Raw genomic sequence first — 18,301 nt, forward strand, 5'->3', positions numbered from 1 at the left:
TCTCAACAAAGTGGGTATAAAGGAAATGTACCTCAACATAATAAAGGCCATATATGATAAACCCACACATAACGTCATACTCAATGGTAAAAAAGCTGAGTCTTTCCTCTAAGATCAGGAACAAGACAAAGATGGCCACTTTCACCACTTTTATTCATTGTAGTACCAGAAGTCCTAGCCAAAGCAATTAAGAAAGAAAAAGAAACAAAAGGCATCCAATTTGGAAAGGAAAAAGTAAAACTGTCTGTATTTAGAGGTGACAATAGTATAAATAGAAAATCCTAAAGATTCCACCAAAAAAAAAAAACCTGTTAGAATGATTTTTAAAAATTCAATAAAGTTGTAAGATACAAAATCAATATACTAAAATCAGTTGTGTTTCTATACACTAATAATGAACTATCAGAAAGAGAAATTAAGAAAACAATCCCATTTACAATTGCATCAAAAAGAATAAAATACCTTGGAATAAATTTAGCTTAGGAGGTGAAAGGCTTTTTACAATGAAACTATAAGACACTGATGAAGGTAATGAAGAAGACACAAGTAAATGGAATGATATTTTGTACTCATGGATTGGAAGAATTAATATTGTTAAAATGTTTATAGTATCTAAAACAACGTACAGAGTCAGTGCAATCCCTACCAAATTTTATCATTTGAAATTTTATAGTGTAAACGGAGAATAGCACATCTTCCAACCATGCTTCTCTTGGACTCTTTTAGCCCCACATGCCTAGGTCTAAGGGCTGTACTCCTTAAAGGATTATTGTAAAGTTACATTAGATAATTATGTCAACTGTGTGTGTGTGTGTGTTTTAATAAAATGTAGAAACAAAATTGAATTGGAGCAGTTGCAAGAGATTCCTGGTGGAAAGTATCGGTGAGAATTGCATATACAGCTCAGGCTAAAGCGTTTGCAAGAGCTTACTAGAGAGCATCCTCCCAGACAAAATGAAGTAAATTACAAGGCCCTGGAGACAAAGATAAACTGCAGTAATGTCAGCTCCAGAATCACTGATCAAAGAGCAGAGTGGCTGATTTGTTGAGAAGATACTGCAGTGCCCAGTAGCAAGAGCTGAAAGGCAGGGCCTCCAGAGCTGAGAAATACCCCAAATTCCAGATCACGCAAATCAAGCAGTCCCTCTTCTCTTAAAGTGATAGAAGAGACATGAGACAGTGCCTCCATGTTTATCACAGATCACTGTAAGTGAGGCAAAACCGTATAGAAGCCCAAGTCTGCAGTGGAGTTCACAAAGAGCAAAGGGTCAGTGATGCCCAGGGCAGGATGGATTGGCACACCCCAAATGTGGGTGAATGAAGAGACGGTTGATAATTCAGGAAGAGCCAGCAGACCTGTAATCGTGGGGGAGAGGCAGTCAGAGGAGATAGAAATTGTCCTTAGGGAGAAAACTTTCCATCTTGGAGCTTGAAAGGCTCTATGGCAGTATTAAATAACCTTTCTTACATAAAGGCTATTTCAGGAAAAAAAAAAAAAGAAAATGAAAATGTTTAATGACGAGCTAGGATTACTAGAGCTAACCTAAGCTACTTCTGCCATTTCCCAAATCATGTCGTCATTCCAGAAGCGTCCCTCTAGTAATTGCAGAAGTGCATCTTCATCAGGAAGGTTAGAGAGGATAGAACTGAAGAAGCAGTGGTGGGGTGAACTCTGTGCTGAGAGTTCTTACCTGTGTTTATCATGCAAGTCCTCCCAGCACGATTGTACTGGCTACCTTGATTAAGTTGCTATATTTGCTTTAAAAGAAGCTAATATTTGTTAACTATGGTTTGTGAGGCAGTGTGCTAGGTGTTACACACATGGTCTTACTCTGTTCTTGCAACCAGTTCCTTGAACTGCTTCCAGTAAACTAGCACCTGGAATGAGGGAGGGGGCACAGTAGGGGGCTAAGTTCAGTCTTTTCTGAGAGGTTCTAGAAATTAGCCCATTGGTCAAGGGATGCCCAACAACACTGATCTATACAGTTCTAATCCTCAAAGTCCTTTCTTCATTTTCCCCAGCCATCACCACCTCATACCCACACTTCCTGTCAATTAACCTTCCAAGTCAAGGTAACCAATTGAGTTCAGTCCAAAAAACATTTTGTTGGGTACTTATATAGTCAGTGCCGTGCATGGTACTCTGTGCTAGGCACTGTACTCAGATTTCATGGTCTGGGAGAGAAAGATGTTTAAATGGACAGTTATTCCTTTTTTTTTTTTTTAATAAATTTATTTATTTATTTTTTGGCTGCGTTCAGTCTTGGTTGCTTCGTCTAGTTGCGGTGAGCAGGGGCTACTCTTTGTTGCGGTGCACGGGCTTCTCATTGCGGCGGCTTCTCTTTGTTGTGGAGCGGAGGCTCTAGGCACGTGGACTTCAGTAGTTGTGGCACATGGGCTCAGTAGTTGTGGCTCACGGGCTCTAGAGCACAGGCTCAGTAGTTGTGGCGCACGGGTTTAGTTGCTCCGCGGTGTGTGGGAATCTTCCCGGACCAGGGCTCGAACCCGTGTCCCCTGCATTGGCAGACAGATTCTTAACCACTGCGCCACCAGGGAAGTCCCTAAATGGACAGTTTATTCTTCAGGGTAACAAGTGCTAGGCCATAGTTATGTCCTAGTCATCACTGTATCCCTAATCCCAGGCCAGCGTCTGGCACATAACAACAATGAGACTGTTACAGTTAGCATGTACTGAGGGAGAACTATGTGCCAGGCTTGTACTAAACATTGTATTGTCAACATAATCCTCACAAGAATTCTATGAGGTATTAGTATAATTCCAGTTTTAAAGATGTGGAAATTAAGGCACAGAGCAGTTAAATAACATGCCCGGCTGGTAAGGGATGGAGCCAGGGTACAAACCCAAGCAGAGTGACTCTGTTGCCTCTAAATATCTGTTGAGTGAATGAATGAATGAATGAGTGAGAGGATGGAAGGGAAGGAGGTGAGAGAGAGAGTGGGGACAAGTGAGCAAGGTCAGGTGACTGTCAGCTCTAGGTAAAATGGGGTCCACAGGCAGGAGAGGTTGGTTCTGCTTGGCGGGGGAAGCAATCAGGAAAAGTTTCACAAAGGAAGTGGTGCTTCACCCGAATGTTGCAAGATGAATAGGTAGTCACTAGCCAGGGCAGGGCAGGGTAGACAGAGCGAAGGCCAACCCTTCTACTTTTGTGGTAGATCCTTTCTCTCTCTCACCTTCTCGGGGACATTTCTCCAACTGTCCCATTTCTGTTGCATCATGCTTGAGTTTTCCTCTTATTCTAACCAGCTTATATGCATGCTGAAAAATTTCCTAACCTCAAAAAAATCTTTCCCTGCAATTCCCCTCCAGCAATTGCCCCATTTCTCTGTCTCCCTTTATAGCAAAACTTCTAAAAATGGTAGTCTCTATTCCCTGGCTCCAATTCTTCTGTTTTCTCTGAAACCCGATGAAAGCAGCATTTCACCCCCACACTCCAGTGAAACAGCTCTACTCAAAGTCAAGAGCAACCTCCGTGTTGGCAAATACAGCTGTCAATCTTGTGGCTACCTTCCCAGGCCGAGCACAGTGTTTGATGCAGTTGGTCCCTGTATCCTTCTTGAGACACTTCATTCCTTTGGCACCTGAGACATCACACTCTCCTGATTATTTTTCTATCTCAGGGACTGCTTCTTTCAGCCTTTTGCCATGCTACTCCTCAGCTCCCAAATGTTGATCCTTAAAATGCACACGGTGATCAGGGCACTCTCCCACTGGAAATCATTCAGTGACTCTCCCCAGGACAGGATCCAAACTTGAGCATTGGAAAGCTCCGCCACCTCACCTGTCACGAAGTATTTGTGTGGTGCTCTAGAGGACAGCCAGCCCCTCCAAATGTTCTTTTTCACCACACCCTCCAAGATCTCTGAGAGCTGAGTGGTTCCCATTTGCAGGAAGCTGAGGAAGCTGAGAAGCAGATTGTCCTTCACTTGCCCAAGGTCATGCAGCTTGCAGTGTCTTTTATGAAAGCTTCTAATTCCACGTCCTGTATTCTTCCCATTTACAACCTGTTGTTTGACCTGATTCCTTAAACTTGGGGCTTCTGAGTGAAGCAGAGGCGTGGAAGTCTGGTTCCTTCTTTTAGGTGCCAGCCTCTCCATCTGGATTTCCTCTTAAGAGTGCAGTGGTTTACACTCTTCACCCCAGGCTCTTGGTAGTCACGTTTGCAGGACAATGGTGCTCTTACTGGTCGAAATGTTAAATCTCCCCAAATGAGAGGCCAGCTGCTGAGTAGGAGAAGAACAAGGGCTGAATGATTTGATCAGACATCTGTGGGGACCTCCTGGCATTTGGAGTGTGAGCGCCTTAGAGAAACTAACTATTCTGGCCCGAGGGAGTTGCAGACTGTTAATCTTGGTGGTTTTGACCGCTAACTGCCCCAGAGGTCCCAGCCTGCTGTATGACTCAGAATCCCCAACACTCCCCCTATTCTTCTCTCACTGGGATAGTCAGGAGGCCATTCCCAAGGCATTTTAATTTGGTAATAACTTGACATGGCCCACTATGCCCAGGGCTGTATGTTTTAGAAGTTACTGTTGCTTGGAGTTTGGTTTAGAGCTACTCCATCCTTAATATCTGATTACCCTGCACTGGCCTGGGAAGAGCCTTTCCTGGTGGGCTCTGGCTTCCTGTGTTCCATCTTGCCTGTGCTCTTTCTTCTCCATTATGGATTACCTGAGTCCATAGACCCTGGACTATCCCACAGCCCGATTCTTTTTTTTTTAATTAAAAACATTTTTATACATTTTTTAAAGGTTACTTTCCATTTACAGTTATTACAGAATATTGGCTGTATTCCCCATGTTGTATAGTACATCCTTGAGCCTATCTTACACCCCATGGTTTGTACCTCCCACTCTCCCACCCATATTTTGTCCCTCCCCACCCTTCCTGCTGGCAACCACAAGTTTGTTCTCTATATCTATGAGTCTACTTCTTGTTTTGCTATAGTCACTAGTTTGTTGTATTTTTTAGGTTCCACATATACGTGAGATCATACAGTATTTGTCTTTCTCTGTCCGACTTATTTCACTTAGCATAAGGCCCCCCAGGTCCATCCATATTGCTGCACATCTAGAGCCCTGATTCTTGAAGCATTTTGCCAGAAGTTGATCGTGTTCACTAGAGAGAGGAAAGATGTGGCTGAAGGTTTGTCTGCTGTTGTACATGCATTTCCACGTGCATTTCTGCAATGCGCTATGTTAAAGGGACGACCACCATCCATCTTTCCTTTTCTTTGTGAAACTATCTGGAATTCAGAAAGACCATAGGAACCCACAGTACCAGGCAAGCAAGCGGGTGGTGAGGGATTCGAGACAAGGATATGAGGGACTCATAATGCCTCACTGCTTGTTACATACTTCCAGAGAGCTTCCCTACCCCATCTCCAGCTGCACTGACCACTCGTGCTGTCCCTGGATGCTGTGCTTCCCTCTGTGATGGCACTGACTGTGAGCCACACCAGGGCGGTGCCATGTTAAGAGCTCCTGGGCTTCCCTGGTGGCGCAGTGGTTGAGAGTCCGCCTGTCAATGCAGGGGACACGGGTTCGAGCCCTGGTCTGGGAGGATCCCACATGCCGCGGAGCAACGAGGCCCGTGAGCCACAACTACTGAGCCTGCGCGTCTGGAGCCTGTGCTCCGCAACAAGAGAGGCCGCGACAGTGAGAGGCCTGTGCACTGAGATGAAGAGTGGCCCCCACTCGCCGCGACTAGAGAAAGCCCTCGCACAGAAACGAAGACCCAACACAGCCAAAAATAAATTAATTAATTAATTAAGAGCTCCTGCACTTGTGTCAGAGAGAAATAGTTTCACGTCGTATCCACTACTTACTAGCTGTATGATCTTGACTAAGTCTCTTCATCTTTCTGAGCTTGTATGTAAATTAATAATTAATAGCACCTACTCACCTGGCTATTGAGAGGAGTAATTGAAGAAATCTATAATGTTTTCATCACTGTGCCTAGTCCAAAAGCTTCCAGTACGTTTAGTAATTGCACTGAAGTTTATGTTTCGTTTCTGAAATATAGTTGTTTATGTAAGAAAATATTGTTATGTAAATTTCTCTTGTGAAACCCTTGACTTTCTTCTGCCTACCAAATAAAGGCCCAACTCCTGGCTTGTCGCTCAGCATTTACATCTGCATTTCAGGCTTTAAATTTCATTGGTAGGGAAAGCTAAAAAAATGCAGATTTTTTAGAAGAAATTGCACATAGATACAGATGAGTTTGTCTAAATTCAGTGAGCAGTGACTCTGTGTAAGGCCCTGGGCTAGGCTCAACAGGGCACTGAGTGAATCACACATGACGCATGGTAGGCGGTGGCATCATGGTTTCTGGCTGTCCTGTATAGGCACCAGCCTCCCCTACCCTGGACCCACCCCGCCCCCGCCCCTGCAGAAGGCAGCCCTGAGGGAAGACTCACCACAGGGCCCCAGCACAGCAGAGCAGCTGGGCATCAGAGGGCTGGCAGCTGGCCCAAGGGTGGAGACTGGGGAAGGTGGAGACTGGGGAAGTTGGGACTGGGAACTGGCAATGAGCCAGGGCTCCTTCAGGTGCTCCAGCACGCAGGGCCTCCAGCCCCAGCAGTCACTGAATGTGTCTTGTTCTTCCTCTGTGGTCTTCTCTAGACTGCACTGGGCAGGGTTTTTGGTGGCAGGGCTGTGACTCCAGCTGCACACTGAACACATATGGACACTGAAGCCCAGAGATATGAGGTGACTTCACTACAGTCACACAGCCGCAAAGCCAGGGCTACAGCTCACAAGCCTTCTGAAAAATAGTGCTTTCTGACTTATGGGCTCCTGAGATTGTCTTATGTCCAGTCCAAGTGCAGTGAGATTGTCAGGGCCATTTTGTTCCTTCAGAAAATCATAAGGGTCTTCTGTGTGCCCATCTCTGTGCAAAGAACTGTGGGTACAGGGTTAAATCAGACCCTGACCTTGAAGTTACAGTGCAGTGAGGGAGACATACTACCGACGATTGCAGTTCCGTACAGCGAGTGCTGGGCAATCATGTAACGCGGATGGCAGGGGGTGGACGGTGAACGCAGGGAGGCACTTGGCCCAATCTGGGGGTCAGGGAGTTAGGCCCAGAGAAATTGACATCTGAGCTGAGTTGTGAAGGACCGGGAGGCATAGGCAGGTGGAGAAGGACAAGGAAGAACATTCCAGGCACAGAGGATAGGAGAGCAGGAGAGCCTCCTTAACTAAACGCCCCAACATGTATTTGATCTCTATTCAGGGCACTGTGAGTGGTTCCCACTGGCTGGGTCATAGTGTGTGTGGGGAGAATAGAGGCAGATGAGGCTGGACATGTAGACATATCCAGGAAGGTTGAAAGGGCAGTGCCTGTGACTTTATCAAAGTCTGGCGGCTCTCTCCTTAGGTCTCCAGGCTCTACTCTCCCAGTCGGGGAGCCTGGATGGAGTTCCTGATTTCCGTGGAATCTGGTTTACTGCAAAGAATCTATGCAAAACCCAGTGAGCTCTTTTTACCAAATTCCACTGCCGGGCCTTGCTTGTTTATCCACCTATTCCTTTAGGGTTTCTTGGCTCCTCCCCCTTACCCCCACCTCCAGGGCCTTGGTGTGGAAAGGGGGCTGAAGTGCTGATTGTAGGGAGTGAAGCTTTGTTCAGGGTTTAAACACCTACAGCTCTTCATGAACTAGTAACCGCTGCCCAGTGCCTGGCAAGCCGTGACTCTCTTTCTCTTCCTCTAGGCCTGCTGAGTTAGCCACCAAGTACGCAAACTTTTCAGAGGGAACTTGCAAGCCTGGCTATGCTTCAGCCTTGATGACTGCCATCTTCCCCCGGTAAGTGCTCCTGTTTCTTCCCGTCACCTGGATAGCCTGGTCCATGGCCCAGGACTCAGACACCCTGCCCCGTGTGGCAAGTGGTGTGCCTCTGAGAAAATGAGATTCTGTGGTACCTTTCCTCCCGTGTCCTTGAGTCGGTGGGTGCCTGGAAAGGACTTTGCTTTTGGCTGGTTCCTACTCCAGTCCCACTCTAGGCCCTTGCTGCACCTTACCCCCGTCTTCCTCTCAGAGCTTGTACCTGCCAGCACAGCTCGCTTCTGTGGAGGAAAGAGACGAGGTAGAACCTACGTGGTTCCCCTTGGAAGCCAGGTATCCAGAGGCCGCCAGACAGTGCTCCACAGCACAGAAGCTCGTAGTCTTTTTTGGAAGCTGGGACCAACTACCTGGCTTCAGGGAGGCAAAGCCAAATAAAGCAGGAAGTAAAGAGGAGTTTCTGAGTCTGACGTTCTAGAGTTCCTGATTTACTTGACAGGAGCTGCTGAGAGAAGCTTTCACCCAGTTCCACTGAGAGGCCTTGCTTGCTTATCCGCCTTTTCCTTTCGGGTTTCCTTTCCTGAAACCTTGGTGTGGAAAAGAGCCTGACGTGCTGCGATCGTCTTGTCTGTGGTCCGAGTGCAGTGAGACCCCTGGGGTCGTTTTGTTCCTTCAGAGAGTTATAGGACTATCTGACTTGGAGGGGATGTAAGAGGGGCTGCTCTGGACCTCTGGGAGTCAGGATGTAGCACTCGGACCACCAGAGGAGCCCTAGGGGTGGCCTCTTGGCATGGGCTGTGTTCACGGGGGAAGGGTATGCACCCCATCCCTTAGAAGGCTGAGGTTAGGGCACACGGTGTGCTTGCAAAGGAATGCTGACAAATAGCTTGCCCAGAAGCAAATCCAGGGTATTTGGATTTTATGCTCCTTTTCTTTCCTAATGTCAGCAATCCAAGCTTAGCTCCTCGTATAAAACAGGAGGCTCTGCTGGCTGAATACCTGGTGTTCAGTTAGAGATCCCTTTGTCTGGGGTCTGCCTTCTGACGTGATTCCAATGTTTTGCTTCCCCCAGCTATTTACTGAGCACTGCTTCAGTGTCTGGCACCATGTTCCATATTCTTGCGTGGGTTTTCTCAGACCTACACTGCTCAGGCCCCTGGGCCAGACACCTGTGAGTTTTCCTTGACCTGTGTATGGGTTTTCTAATTGAAAGTAATACAAGCATGTGGGGAAAAAAAACTCAAACAGTACAAAAGGGTATATATTCCCACTCCAGATCCCAGAGACAGCCAATATTACCATAAGCAGGAACATACTGTATTTATTGTACTGTATCTTGCTTTTTACTCCTAACAATATGTCTTAGAGTTTATCCTATTACCAGCATATATGGATTCATCTCATATTTTAAATGATTGCATAATATATAATTGTTTGGAGGTGTCATAATTTTATTAAAGATTTGTTGAGGTTTAATTTACATACAGTAAAATCTACATATTAGTATAGTTGTATGAGTTTTGATAATACCTTTGTGCAACCACCGTAACGGTTAATAGAACACGTCCAACATCACCCCCAAAAGTTCCTTCATGCTTCTTTGCAGTTAACCCCTCCCTTGACCCCCAGGCCCTGACAACTACTGTCCCTGTAGTATTTCCAGAATGTCATATAAATGGATCATATAGTAGCCTTTTGAGTCTGCCTCTTTTGTTCAGTATAATGCATTTGGGATTCACACATGTGTGTAGCAGTTGCTTGTTCCTTTTTATTGCTGAATAGTATTCCATTATATGGGCATAACATTGTATGTTGTTTATCCATTCAACAGTCAAAAGACATTTGGGTTAATTCCAGTTTTTAGCTATTATAAGTAAAGCCAACATAAACATTTGTGTAGAGGATGTATGCTTCACTGCATAAGAATTTGCCAAACTGTTTTCCAAAGTGACTATACCGTTTTGCTCTCCTGCCAGCAAAGTGTAAGAGTTTTAGTTGTTTTATATCCCTGACATCAATCTTTTTAATTTTAGCTGTTCTAGTAGGTTTAGAGGGAAGGGAAGGCTTAGAGGGCTTACCAGGGAAGCCCTGCTTTTGATGTTTTATCTAAGTCTTTCCCAGGACTTCTCTGGTGGTACAGTGGTTAAGTGTATCATTTTATTTTTAGATTCCACATATGGTCAGTTACTAACAGAGGGATGTTGAATTCTCCATTTATCAGTTTTTGCGTCAATGTATTTTGAAGCTCTGCCATTTAGTGCATACAGATTTAGGATTGTAGCCCCTTGCTGAATAGATTCCTTCATTTTTCTGAAATGTCCCTTTTTCACTGGTAATAATCCTTGTTCTGAAATCTTCCTTGTTTGATATTAATATAACCACTCCAGCCTTTTAAAAGTTAGTTTCATCATGGTGTATGTTTTTCTATTCTTTTACATTTTCTGGTGGAGAAGGAGTTTGTATGTTTATACCCTTGAGCATCAGAGAAGTTGGATCTTAGAGGTGTGGTTGGCAGCAGTCCCTCCTTTTACATTTAACCTATCTGTTTCTTTATAATTAGAGAGGGTTTCTGCGGACAACACATAATGGAGTCTTGCTTTTTTTATCCAATCTGACAATGCCTGCCTTTTACTGGAATGTTTATACTGTTTATATTTCATGTAATCATCAGTGTGGTTCGGCTTAAATTTACCATCTTGCTATGAGTTTTCTGCTAGTTTCTTTTTTCCCTTTCTTTTCCTGCCTCCTTTTGGATTAATTGAGTGTGTTTTATGGTTTTATTTTACCATAAAATAAAACTGTTGGTTTAATAGCTATGCCTCTTTGTTTTATGTTTTTCATGATTATTCTAGAGCTTACTATATACATCGTTGATTTATAATCTACTTTTAAATAATATTATAGCACTTCGCTTAGAGCTTATGAACCGTAGAACAGTATACCTCCATTTCCCCTTCCGCCCTTTGTGCTATTTTTTGTCATATTTTACATTGATGTATTATAAACCCACACAACACTGTCCTTATTTATTTTTGTTTTAAACAGTTAATTATTTAAAGTGAATTAAAAATGAGCAGGAAAAGGCAACCTACAGAATGGGAGAAGGTATTTGCACATCATATATCTGATGTGGTGTTAATATCCAGAATATATAAAGAACTCCTACAACTCAACAACAACAACAAATGGGTGAAGGATTCAAATAGACATTTCTCCTAAGATGATATACAAATAGCCAACAAGCACATGAAAAAATGCTCAATATAATTAGTCATTGGGGAAATGCAAATCAAAACCACAATGAGAGGGCTTCCCTGGTGGTGCAGTGGTTAAGAATCTGCCTGCCAATGCAAGGGACACGGGTTCAAGCCCTGATCCAGGAAGATCCCACATGCCGTGGAGCAGCTAAGCCCAGGTGCCACAACTATTGAGCCTGTGCTCTAGAGCCCGCGAGCCACAACTACTGAGCCCACGTGCCACAACTACTGAAGCCCATGTGCCTGGAGTCCGTGCTCTGCAACAAGAGAAGCCACTGCAATGAGAAGCCTGCACACCTTAACCAAGAGTAGCCCCCGCTCACCGCAACTAGAGAAAGCCGGTGGGCAGCAACGAAGACCCAACACAGCCAACAAAACAAAACAAAACAAAAAAACCACAGTGAGATACTACCTCACACTCATTAGGGTGGCTGCTATCAAAAAAGCAGAAAATAGCAAGTGTTGACAAGGATGTGGAGAAATCAGAACCCTGTGCACTGCTGGTGACAATGTAAATTGGTGGTGCAGCCACTATGGAAAACAGTATGGTGTTCCTCAAAAAACTGAAAGTAGAATTACTATATGACCCAGCAATTCTACTTTTGGGTATATACCCAAAAGAAATGAAAGCAGGGTCTGAAAGAGGTATTTGCACATCCATGTTCATAGCAGCATTATTCACAATAGCCAAAGCAATCCAAGAGTCTGTCAGCTGATGAAAAGATAAAATGTGGTATATACATGGAATGGAATGTTATTCAGCCTTAAAAAGAGGAGGAGTTCTGACAGATGCTATGGTGTGGGTGAACCTTGAGGACATTATACTAAGTGAAATAAGCCAGTCATAGAAAGACAATACTGTTTTATTTCACTTATGTGAGGTACCTAGGGTAGTCAGACTCACAGAGATAGAAAATAGAATGGTGGTTGCCAGAGGCTGGGGACAAGGGGAAATGAGGAATTGCTGTTTAATGGATATTTAATAGACAGAGTTTCAGTTTTACAAGATGAAAAGCATTCTGGAGATTGAGTGCATAACAATGTGAAAGTACTTAACACTACTGAATTGTACACTTAAAAATGTTTAAGATGATAAATTTTATGTTATATGTATTTTACCACAATTTAAATTTTAAAAGTTTTTAAAAATTAGGATGAAAAGTCTTTTTTTTTCCCCCTTGGATTTGTTTTCATTCTCCCTTTGCTTTTTGATTTAATTTTTTTTTTTTTTTTTTTTTTTTTTTTGGCTGCGTTGGGTCTTTGTTGCTGCGCGTGGGCTTTCTCTAGTTGTGGTGAGCCGGGGCTACTCTTCATTGCAGTGCGTGGACTCTAGGCCTGCAGGCTTCAGTAGTTGTGGCACATGGGCTTTGTTGCTCCGCAGCATGTGGGATCTTCCTGGACCAGGGATCGGACCCACGTCCCCTGCATTGGTAGGTGGATTCTTATCCACTACGCCACCAGGGAAGTCCCAGAAAACTCTTGTATAGTTACCCACAAACTTAGTTTTACTGTTGCTCTTTCTTCCTTTGTGTTAGATACATATTTTTATATGGTGTTCTTTTTCTTCTGCTTGAAGAACGTCTTGTAACATTTCTTATGAGGAAGATCTTATGGCAATGAAGTCTATCAGCTTTGGTTTGTCTGATAAAGTCTATTTTACCTTCAGTTTCGAAAGTTTGTTTGTTTGTTTTTGGCTGTGTAAACAATTCTAGGTTGACAATTTGACAAACATGCAGTACTTTAAAGATATAACTTCACTTTCTTTTGGCTTGTATAGTTTCTAACAAAAGTCTTCTGTCCTTCTTACCTTATTTATTCATTTAAACTTTATTTTATTATTTGTCTGCGTCAGGTCTTAGTTGCGGCACGTGGGATCTTCGCTGTGGCGTGTGGGCTTCTCTAGTTGGGGCTTCTCTCTAGTTGTGGTGTGCGGGCTTAGTTGCCTCTGGCATGTTGGATCTTAGTTCCCTGACCAGGGATCGAACCCGCATCCCCTGCATTGGAAGGTGGATTCTTAAGCACTGGACCACCAGGGAAGTCCCTTTACCTTTTTTCACTTCGTATGCAATGTTTCTCTTTTCCTCTGCCTGCTTTTTGAGATTTTTCTCCTTATCGCTCATTCTCAGCAATTTGATATGATGCAGTTTGTTGTGGTTTTCTTTATATTATTCTTGGCTTGCATTTATTTATAAATAAATAAATATAGTTTATAGTTTATTTTTTAATCAAATTTGGATGCATTTTGTCCTTATTTTTTCAAATATTTTTTCTGCCCATCACCCTTCACAGGATTCCAATTACATGTATGTTAAGCCATTCATCCAACTGGTTTGTTTGATGCTAGGTTTGTCTGGTGTTTTTTCCCCCCAATTCTTTCTTATTTCTCTTTGTGTTTCATTTTGGATAGTTGATATTGCTATGTTTTCACATCCACTGATATTTCTCTTGTGGTGTCTAATCAGCTGTTAATCCCATCTGGTGTGTTTTCATTTCAGATATTGTGTTTTTAATCTCTGTGGTTCCATTTAAGTCTTTTTATAGCTTTCATTTTATTCTTTATTATGTTCATGTGTTCTTCTACCTCCCTGAACATAGAGAATATATTTAGAATAGCTATTTAAACATCCTTGTCTGGTAATCCCATCATCTGTATCATTTCTGGGATGGTTTCTATTGATTGATTTTTCTCCTGATAATGGCCTATATTTTTCTGATTCTTTGTGTGCCTGCCTGGTAATTTTTTATTAGATTCAAGACAATGTGAAATTTTTGTTTTTCTGTGCTAGATTTTGTTATATTCTCTTAAATAGTGCTAGTTTTGCTTGGACATGTAGTTAAGTTACTTGGAATCAGTTGTATCCCTTTGAGATTTGCTTTCAATATTGTTAGTGCAGGTGTTGAGCAACCGTTTGTCTAGGGCTAATTTATCCCCATAACTAACGCAGTACCTGTCTGGGGACTGGACCCAGTGCCTTGTGCATTATGAGGCATTTCCACTCTGCCTGATTTATTTCCACAATTGTTTTGTGAATACAAACAATTCCCAGCCCTGTATGAACACCGGGAATTGTTTGATCTACCGCTTCCTGGTGGACTTTCCTCAGCCTCAGAATTTCCTCTCATATACGCCCAGGTCAGTACTTGGCCAAAGATCTGAGGGGACCCCTTTGCAGATCTCTGGGGCACTCTGAGCATCTCTGTCCTCTGTGGTAGTCTCCACAAATTCTAGTCTTCTTGCCCTCCCTAAACTTTGATCGCTTTTTTTCAACTCAGGAAGACCACTGGGCTCTATTTGGGTTCCCCATCCCTGCACTGGTCCGAAGACTTGTTTCATCTATTTTGACTTGTTTTCTGGTTGTTGAAGGTAGGAGGGTAAATCCCACCCCTGTTATTCTATCATGGTGGGAAGCAGAAATCCCTTCTTTACACAGCATTCCATGAACTAAACTATAGTTTACTGCATCAGTTCCCTATTGATGGACAGTTAGGCAATTGCCATTTTTTACTACTCTAAATATTACTTCAGTGAATAACCTTTTTTACACAGCACTCCCCACACATGTGAGATTATCTAGAATAAAGTGATATTTATGGATCCAAAGTTGTGTGTGTTTATAATTTTGAAAGTTATTGGCAAATTGCCCTCAGTAGCAGTTTTTGAATTTATATCCACACATAGTAGTTTAATCTTCATCCAGTACTTTCTCCCGTTGCGGAGCGCAGGCTCCAGACGCGCAGGCTCAGCGGCCATGGCTCACGGGCCCAGCCACTCCGCGGCATGTGGGATCTTCCCGGACCGGGGAACGAACCCGCGTCCCCCGCATCAGCAGGCGGACTCTCAACCACTGTGCCACCAGAGAAGCCCCATCCAGTACTTTTATAGCTTTATTATTTATATTTGAATTATTAATCCATCTGAGTTTTTATTGTTTTGGTTTGGTTTTACTGTTAGGCGTGATCCCTGGTGTTGGGATCTAGGATTGTTTAATTTTTTTCCTCGTGGGTAACTAGTGTTTCTGGATATTTTGACCAAAAAGTTGTAAGTAAATTCAGGATTATGATTTTTGTAGTAATAATATTTTGACACAAGGGGTCTTAGGCAGCTCTTTTGACGTGTTAGTTTTGACCCGATCTAATAAAAACAAGCCATTAAATCCCTCTCTCTCTCCCTCTCTCTCTCCTCTCTCGTTACATAGTGCTGTGGGAAGGGTATTCTCACTCTGGCCCTAAGCCTCACTCCTCCTTGATCCCGCCCAGTCACTGCCTCCTACGCCTGAGCACAGACTGGGGAGCAGGCAGTGGTAGTGGACGGGTGCTGGTGGGCTGGCCCGTCCAGGGTGCAGAGTCCTGCTTCTCTGGGAAGCCAGCCTGCTCCCTCTCACACCTTTGCGCTATCTGCTGGGAAGTCCTCCTTGCCTGCCTGGATACATCGTCCTCTAACGAGAGAGATGGGGAGGAGGGGGCATGAGGTCCAAGGGAAATCAAATTGATTGAACATCTGCTCTGCTGTAAACATTGGATTAGGGCTTTTCATCTATTGGTCTCATGGAACAGAAAGTCTTCCCTGACCTCCGTTCCTGCGCACACCCAGTTACTCCTTCCTCAACCTGTCCCGCTACAGTGCTGCACACATAGCTCTGTTACAGTACTTGTAATTATGTATTGATGTTTCTTCTCACATAGTAGGCTGTGTACCTGTTAGCATAGAGACATGGTCTTATTCATGGCTGCCAATACTTGGCAGAACCTTTAGCACTTAATAGGCACTTAATGCGTGTTTCATGAGTGGATATTGATTTCTGCCCTTGGGAGATTGAGAGTCTGAGGGAATGAGGAATGTTGATGAGACACTCTTTCAGTGGAGAGAGTTACTGAAGAAAAATAATTATTTTGACATGTACCAATATATGATAGATTGGAAAGAGATGAGATTTGGAGATAGAAAGTTCTCAGAGCTTTCTCACTTAATGGGCTATGTGTGATCTTGGAAAAGTCAGAGCATAACTCATTAGCCAAGAGAATGAAATGAGAGGATGTACCTTGGGGCTATCAATGTTAGATCATTCCAGCAAAATTTAATGTTAGACACTAAGTGAACTCTGTTTTCCCAATGACTTTCGTTAAATCAGGGAAGTTTTTTCAGGGAGAAATAAAGATCCCAGAATAGGTCATGGTAAACATTTAAAATATAGGCTTAAAGAAAAAATACAACTCACAAAATCTTAATTGACACTCCCCATTTTCCTAGCAATGCTTTACTATAAACATTTGAGTGGCTTTTTAAAGGTGCTTTGGTGAAAGATCGAGTATCACGTCTTTTCGATGGTAACCCGTGAAGCCACTTAACGTCAGGCACAAGCATGCATCCATAGGTGAGGCCTGCGGCGCACAGTTTCAGCCAAAAGCAGAACCCAAATCCAGGCTGTGCCCAAGTACAGCAGCAACACTGACGGCCAACAGCACCTACTGATGTGTCAGTACTGACTTCTCAGATCCTCTGCTAAGACCTTTTCCTGTGTTTTCTGTTTTAATCCTCCCAACAATCATATGAAATAGGATTGTTATTAATACAGTTTTAACTCTGAGGAAATGGAGGCGTAAAGAAGTCGAGCAGTTTGCCTGAGGTTACACGGATAGGAAGTGATGGAGCCCAGTTTGAACCCTACTCTGACCGCCTAGCCCATATGCTTAACTGCCACATTCTATTGCCTCTCACAGCTGCTGTCCCATGGACAGGGTGGCTAGGGGCCAGAGTGCAGAGGTCTACCAGTTGCCCGATGGGGGCTCAGGAGGCACTGGTGTAGAAATTGCCCTCTTGCCTGGCTCTACAGAGGAAAACCTCACTTCTCTTGGGACGCTCTTTGCTTTGGGAAGGCCAGGGTGCATGGCTTGTGTCTGAGACTGTGTGTGTCTGTGAATCTCATGCTACTAAGGAATCGTTGCCGTGGTCCAAGCTGGCCAAATTCCCCCGAGTGCAAAGGATGGCTTTTGAAACCTTGCTGAGCTCTCTGAGGCAGGAAGGCTAGAGTATTGACAGAGCCCCAGCTGCCTGTCTTGGGACTCTCGTGTGAGAAGGTTCAGGAGGCCTACTGCACTGCTCTAGGGGATTTGAAAGTTTATGGGCTCCTGGTCAAGGTAGCTGGGTATCTGGTATCCCCATATTCCAAAGACCCTCCTTCTCTGCCCTTCATGGGTTCTGGGACTTTTTTTTTTATTCTTTTGCGGTACGCGGGCCTCTCACTGTTGGGGCCTCTCCCATTGAGGAGCAACAGGCTCCGGACGCGCAGGCTCAGTGGCCATGGCTCACGGGCCCAGCCGCTCCGCGGCACGTGGGATCTTCCCGGACCGGGGCACGAACCCGTGTCTGCTGCATCGGCGGGCGGACTCTCAACCACTGCGCCACCAGGGAAGCCCCGATTCTGGGACTTTTATCACTACAATACCAGGGAGGAGTGGTAAGATTGAGAGGCATCCTTGTAAAGCTTTGTCCCAAACCATAAATTACAGAGGAGAATAGAGCACTGTCCACATCCACAGAATCACTGTCCTTCTAGCCTGGGAGCAAGCTGAGCGTCTCCCCACCCAGGAGCGTGCAGAAGACTTGTCACCATTGTTCTCTCCGCTTCCTCATGTCCCCTAACTCTTAATCTCTGTACTCTCACTTCCACTCCCACCCCTCCCCTCCCCTCCCTGAAATGCTCTTGTCCAGATCACCCAAAAGGACTAACTGACACATCCAATGGGGGAACCTCTTTTTTTGACCTCTCTGAAGAGTTTGGCAGTATTGATCTCTTCCTCCATTTTGAACATTTTGCAACTCTCTCTTCTCATTAACGCTTCATCTAAACTCCCTTCCTGTTCTCCTCCTGTTTCTCTATTTTTCCTTCTCAGTCTCTTTTACAAGCAATCTCTTTCTGCTGTGCCCACCCTTAAATGTTGATGTAAAAAAAAAAAAAAGTTGATGTCTGCCAGGGTTCAACTATGGCCCTTTTTCTTCTCTTCTCACTATGTGTTAGCTAACACATACATGGTGATGAGTCTCAAATCTGTTTGGAGCCCAAATCTCTTCTGATCTCTAGACCCACATAGCCAACTTCCTGCTGGACAGCTCCACTTGGATGACTCTTGGGCATCTCAAACTCAGTGTATCCAACTCACCAAAATTCCAGTAATTCTCATCAGTCCATGTTGCCTATTTCACTGAGTGTTACCACTATTCACTCTCACCTGAGCCAGAAATCTG

At 44.1% G+C, this 18,301-nt stretch overlaps 1 protein-coding gene across 6 annotated transcripts in view; it reads left to right on the forward strand.

Moving 5' to 3' along the window:
* The window catches only part of ST3GAL3 (ST3 beta-galactoside alpha-2,3-sialyltransferase 3), a 238,534-nt gene that overhangs the window by 158,647 nt on the left and 61,586 nt on the right, over positions 1-18,301 (forward strand). For all 6 annotated transcript variants that reach the window (XM_067725835.1, XM_067725839.1, XM_067725840.1 and 3 more), the window contains one exon: positions 7,733-7,825. In XM_067725835.1, coding sequence (XP_067581936.1) covers positions 7,733-7,825 — 93 coding nt within the window. The remainder of the gene's footprint in view (positions 1-7,732; positions 7,826-18,301) is intronic.

The sequence above is a fragment of the Pseudorca crassidens genome, chromosome 2 (assembly GCF_039906515.1).
Source record: "Pseudorca crassidens isolate mPseCra1 chromosome 2, mPseCra1.hap1, whole genome shotgun sequence".
NCBI lineage: Eukaryota > Metazoa > Chordata > Mammalia > Artiodactyla > Delphinidae > Pseudorca > Pseudorca crassidens.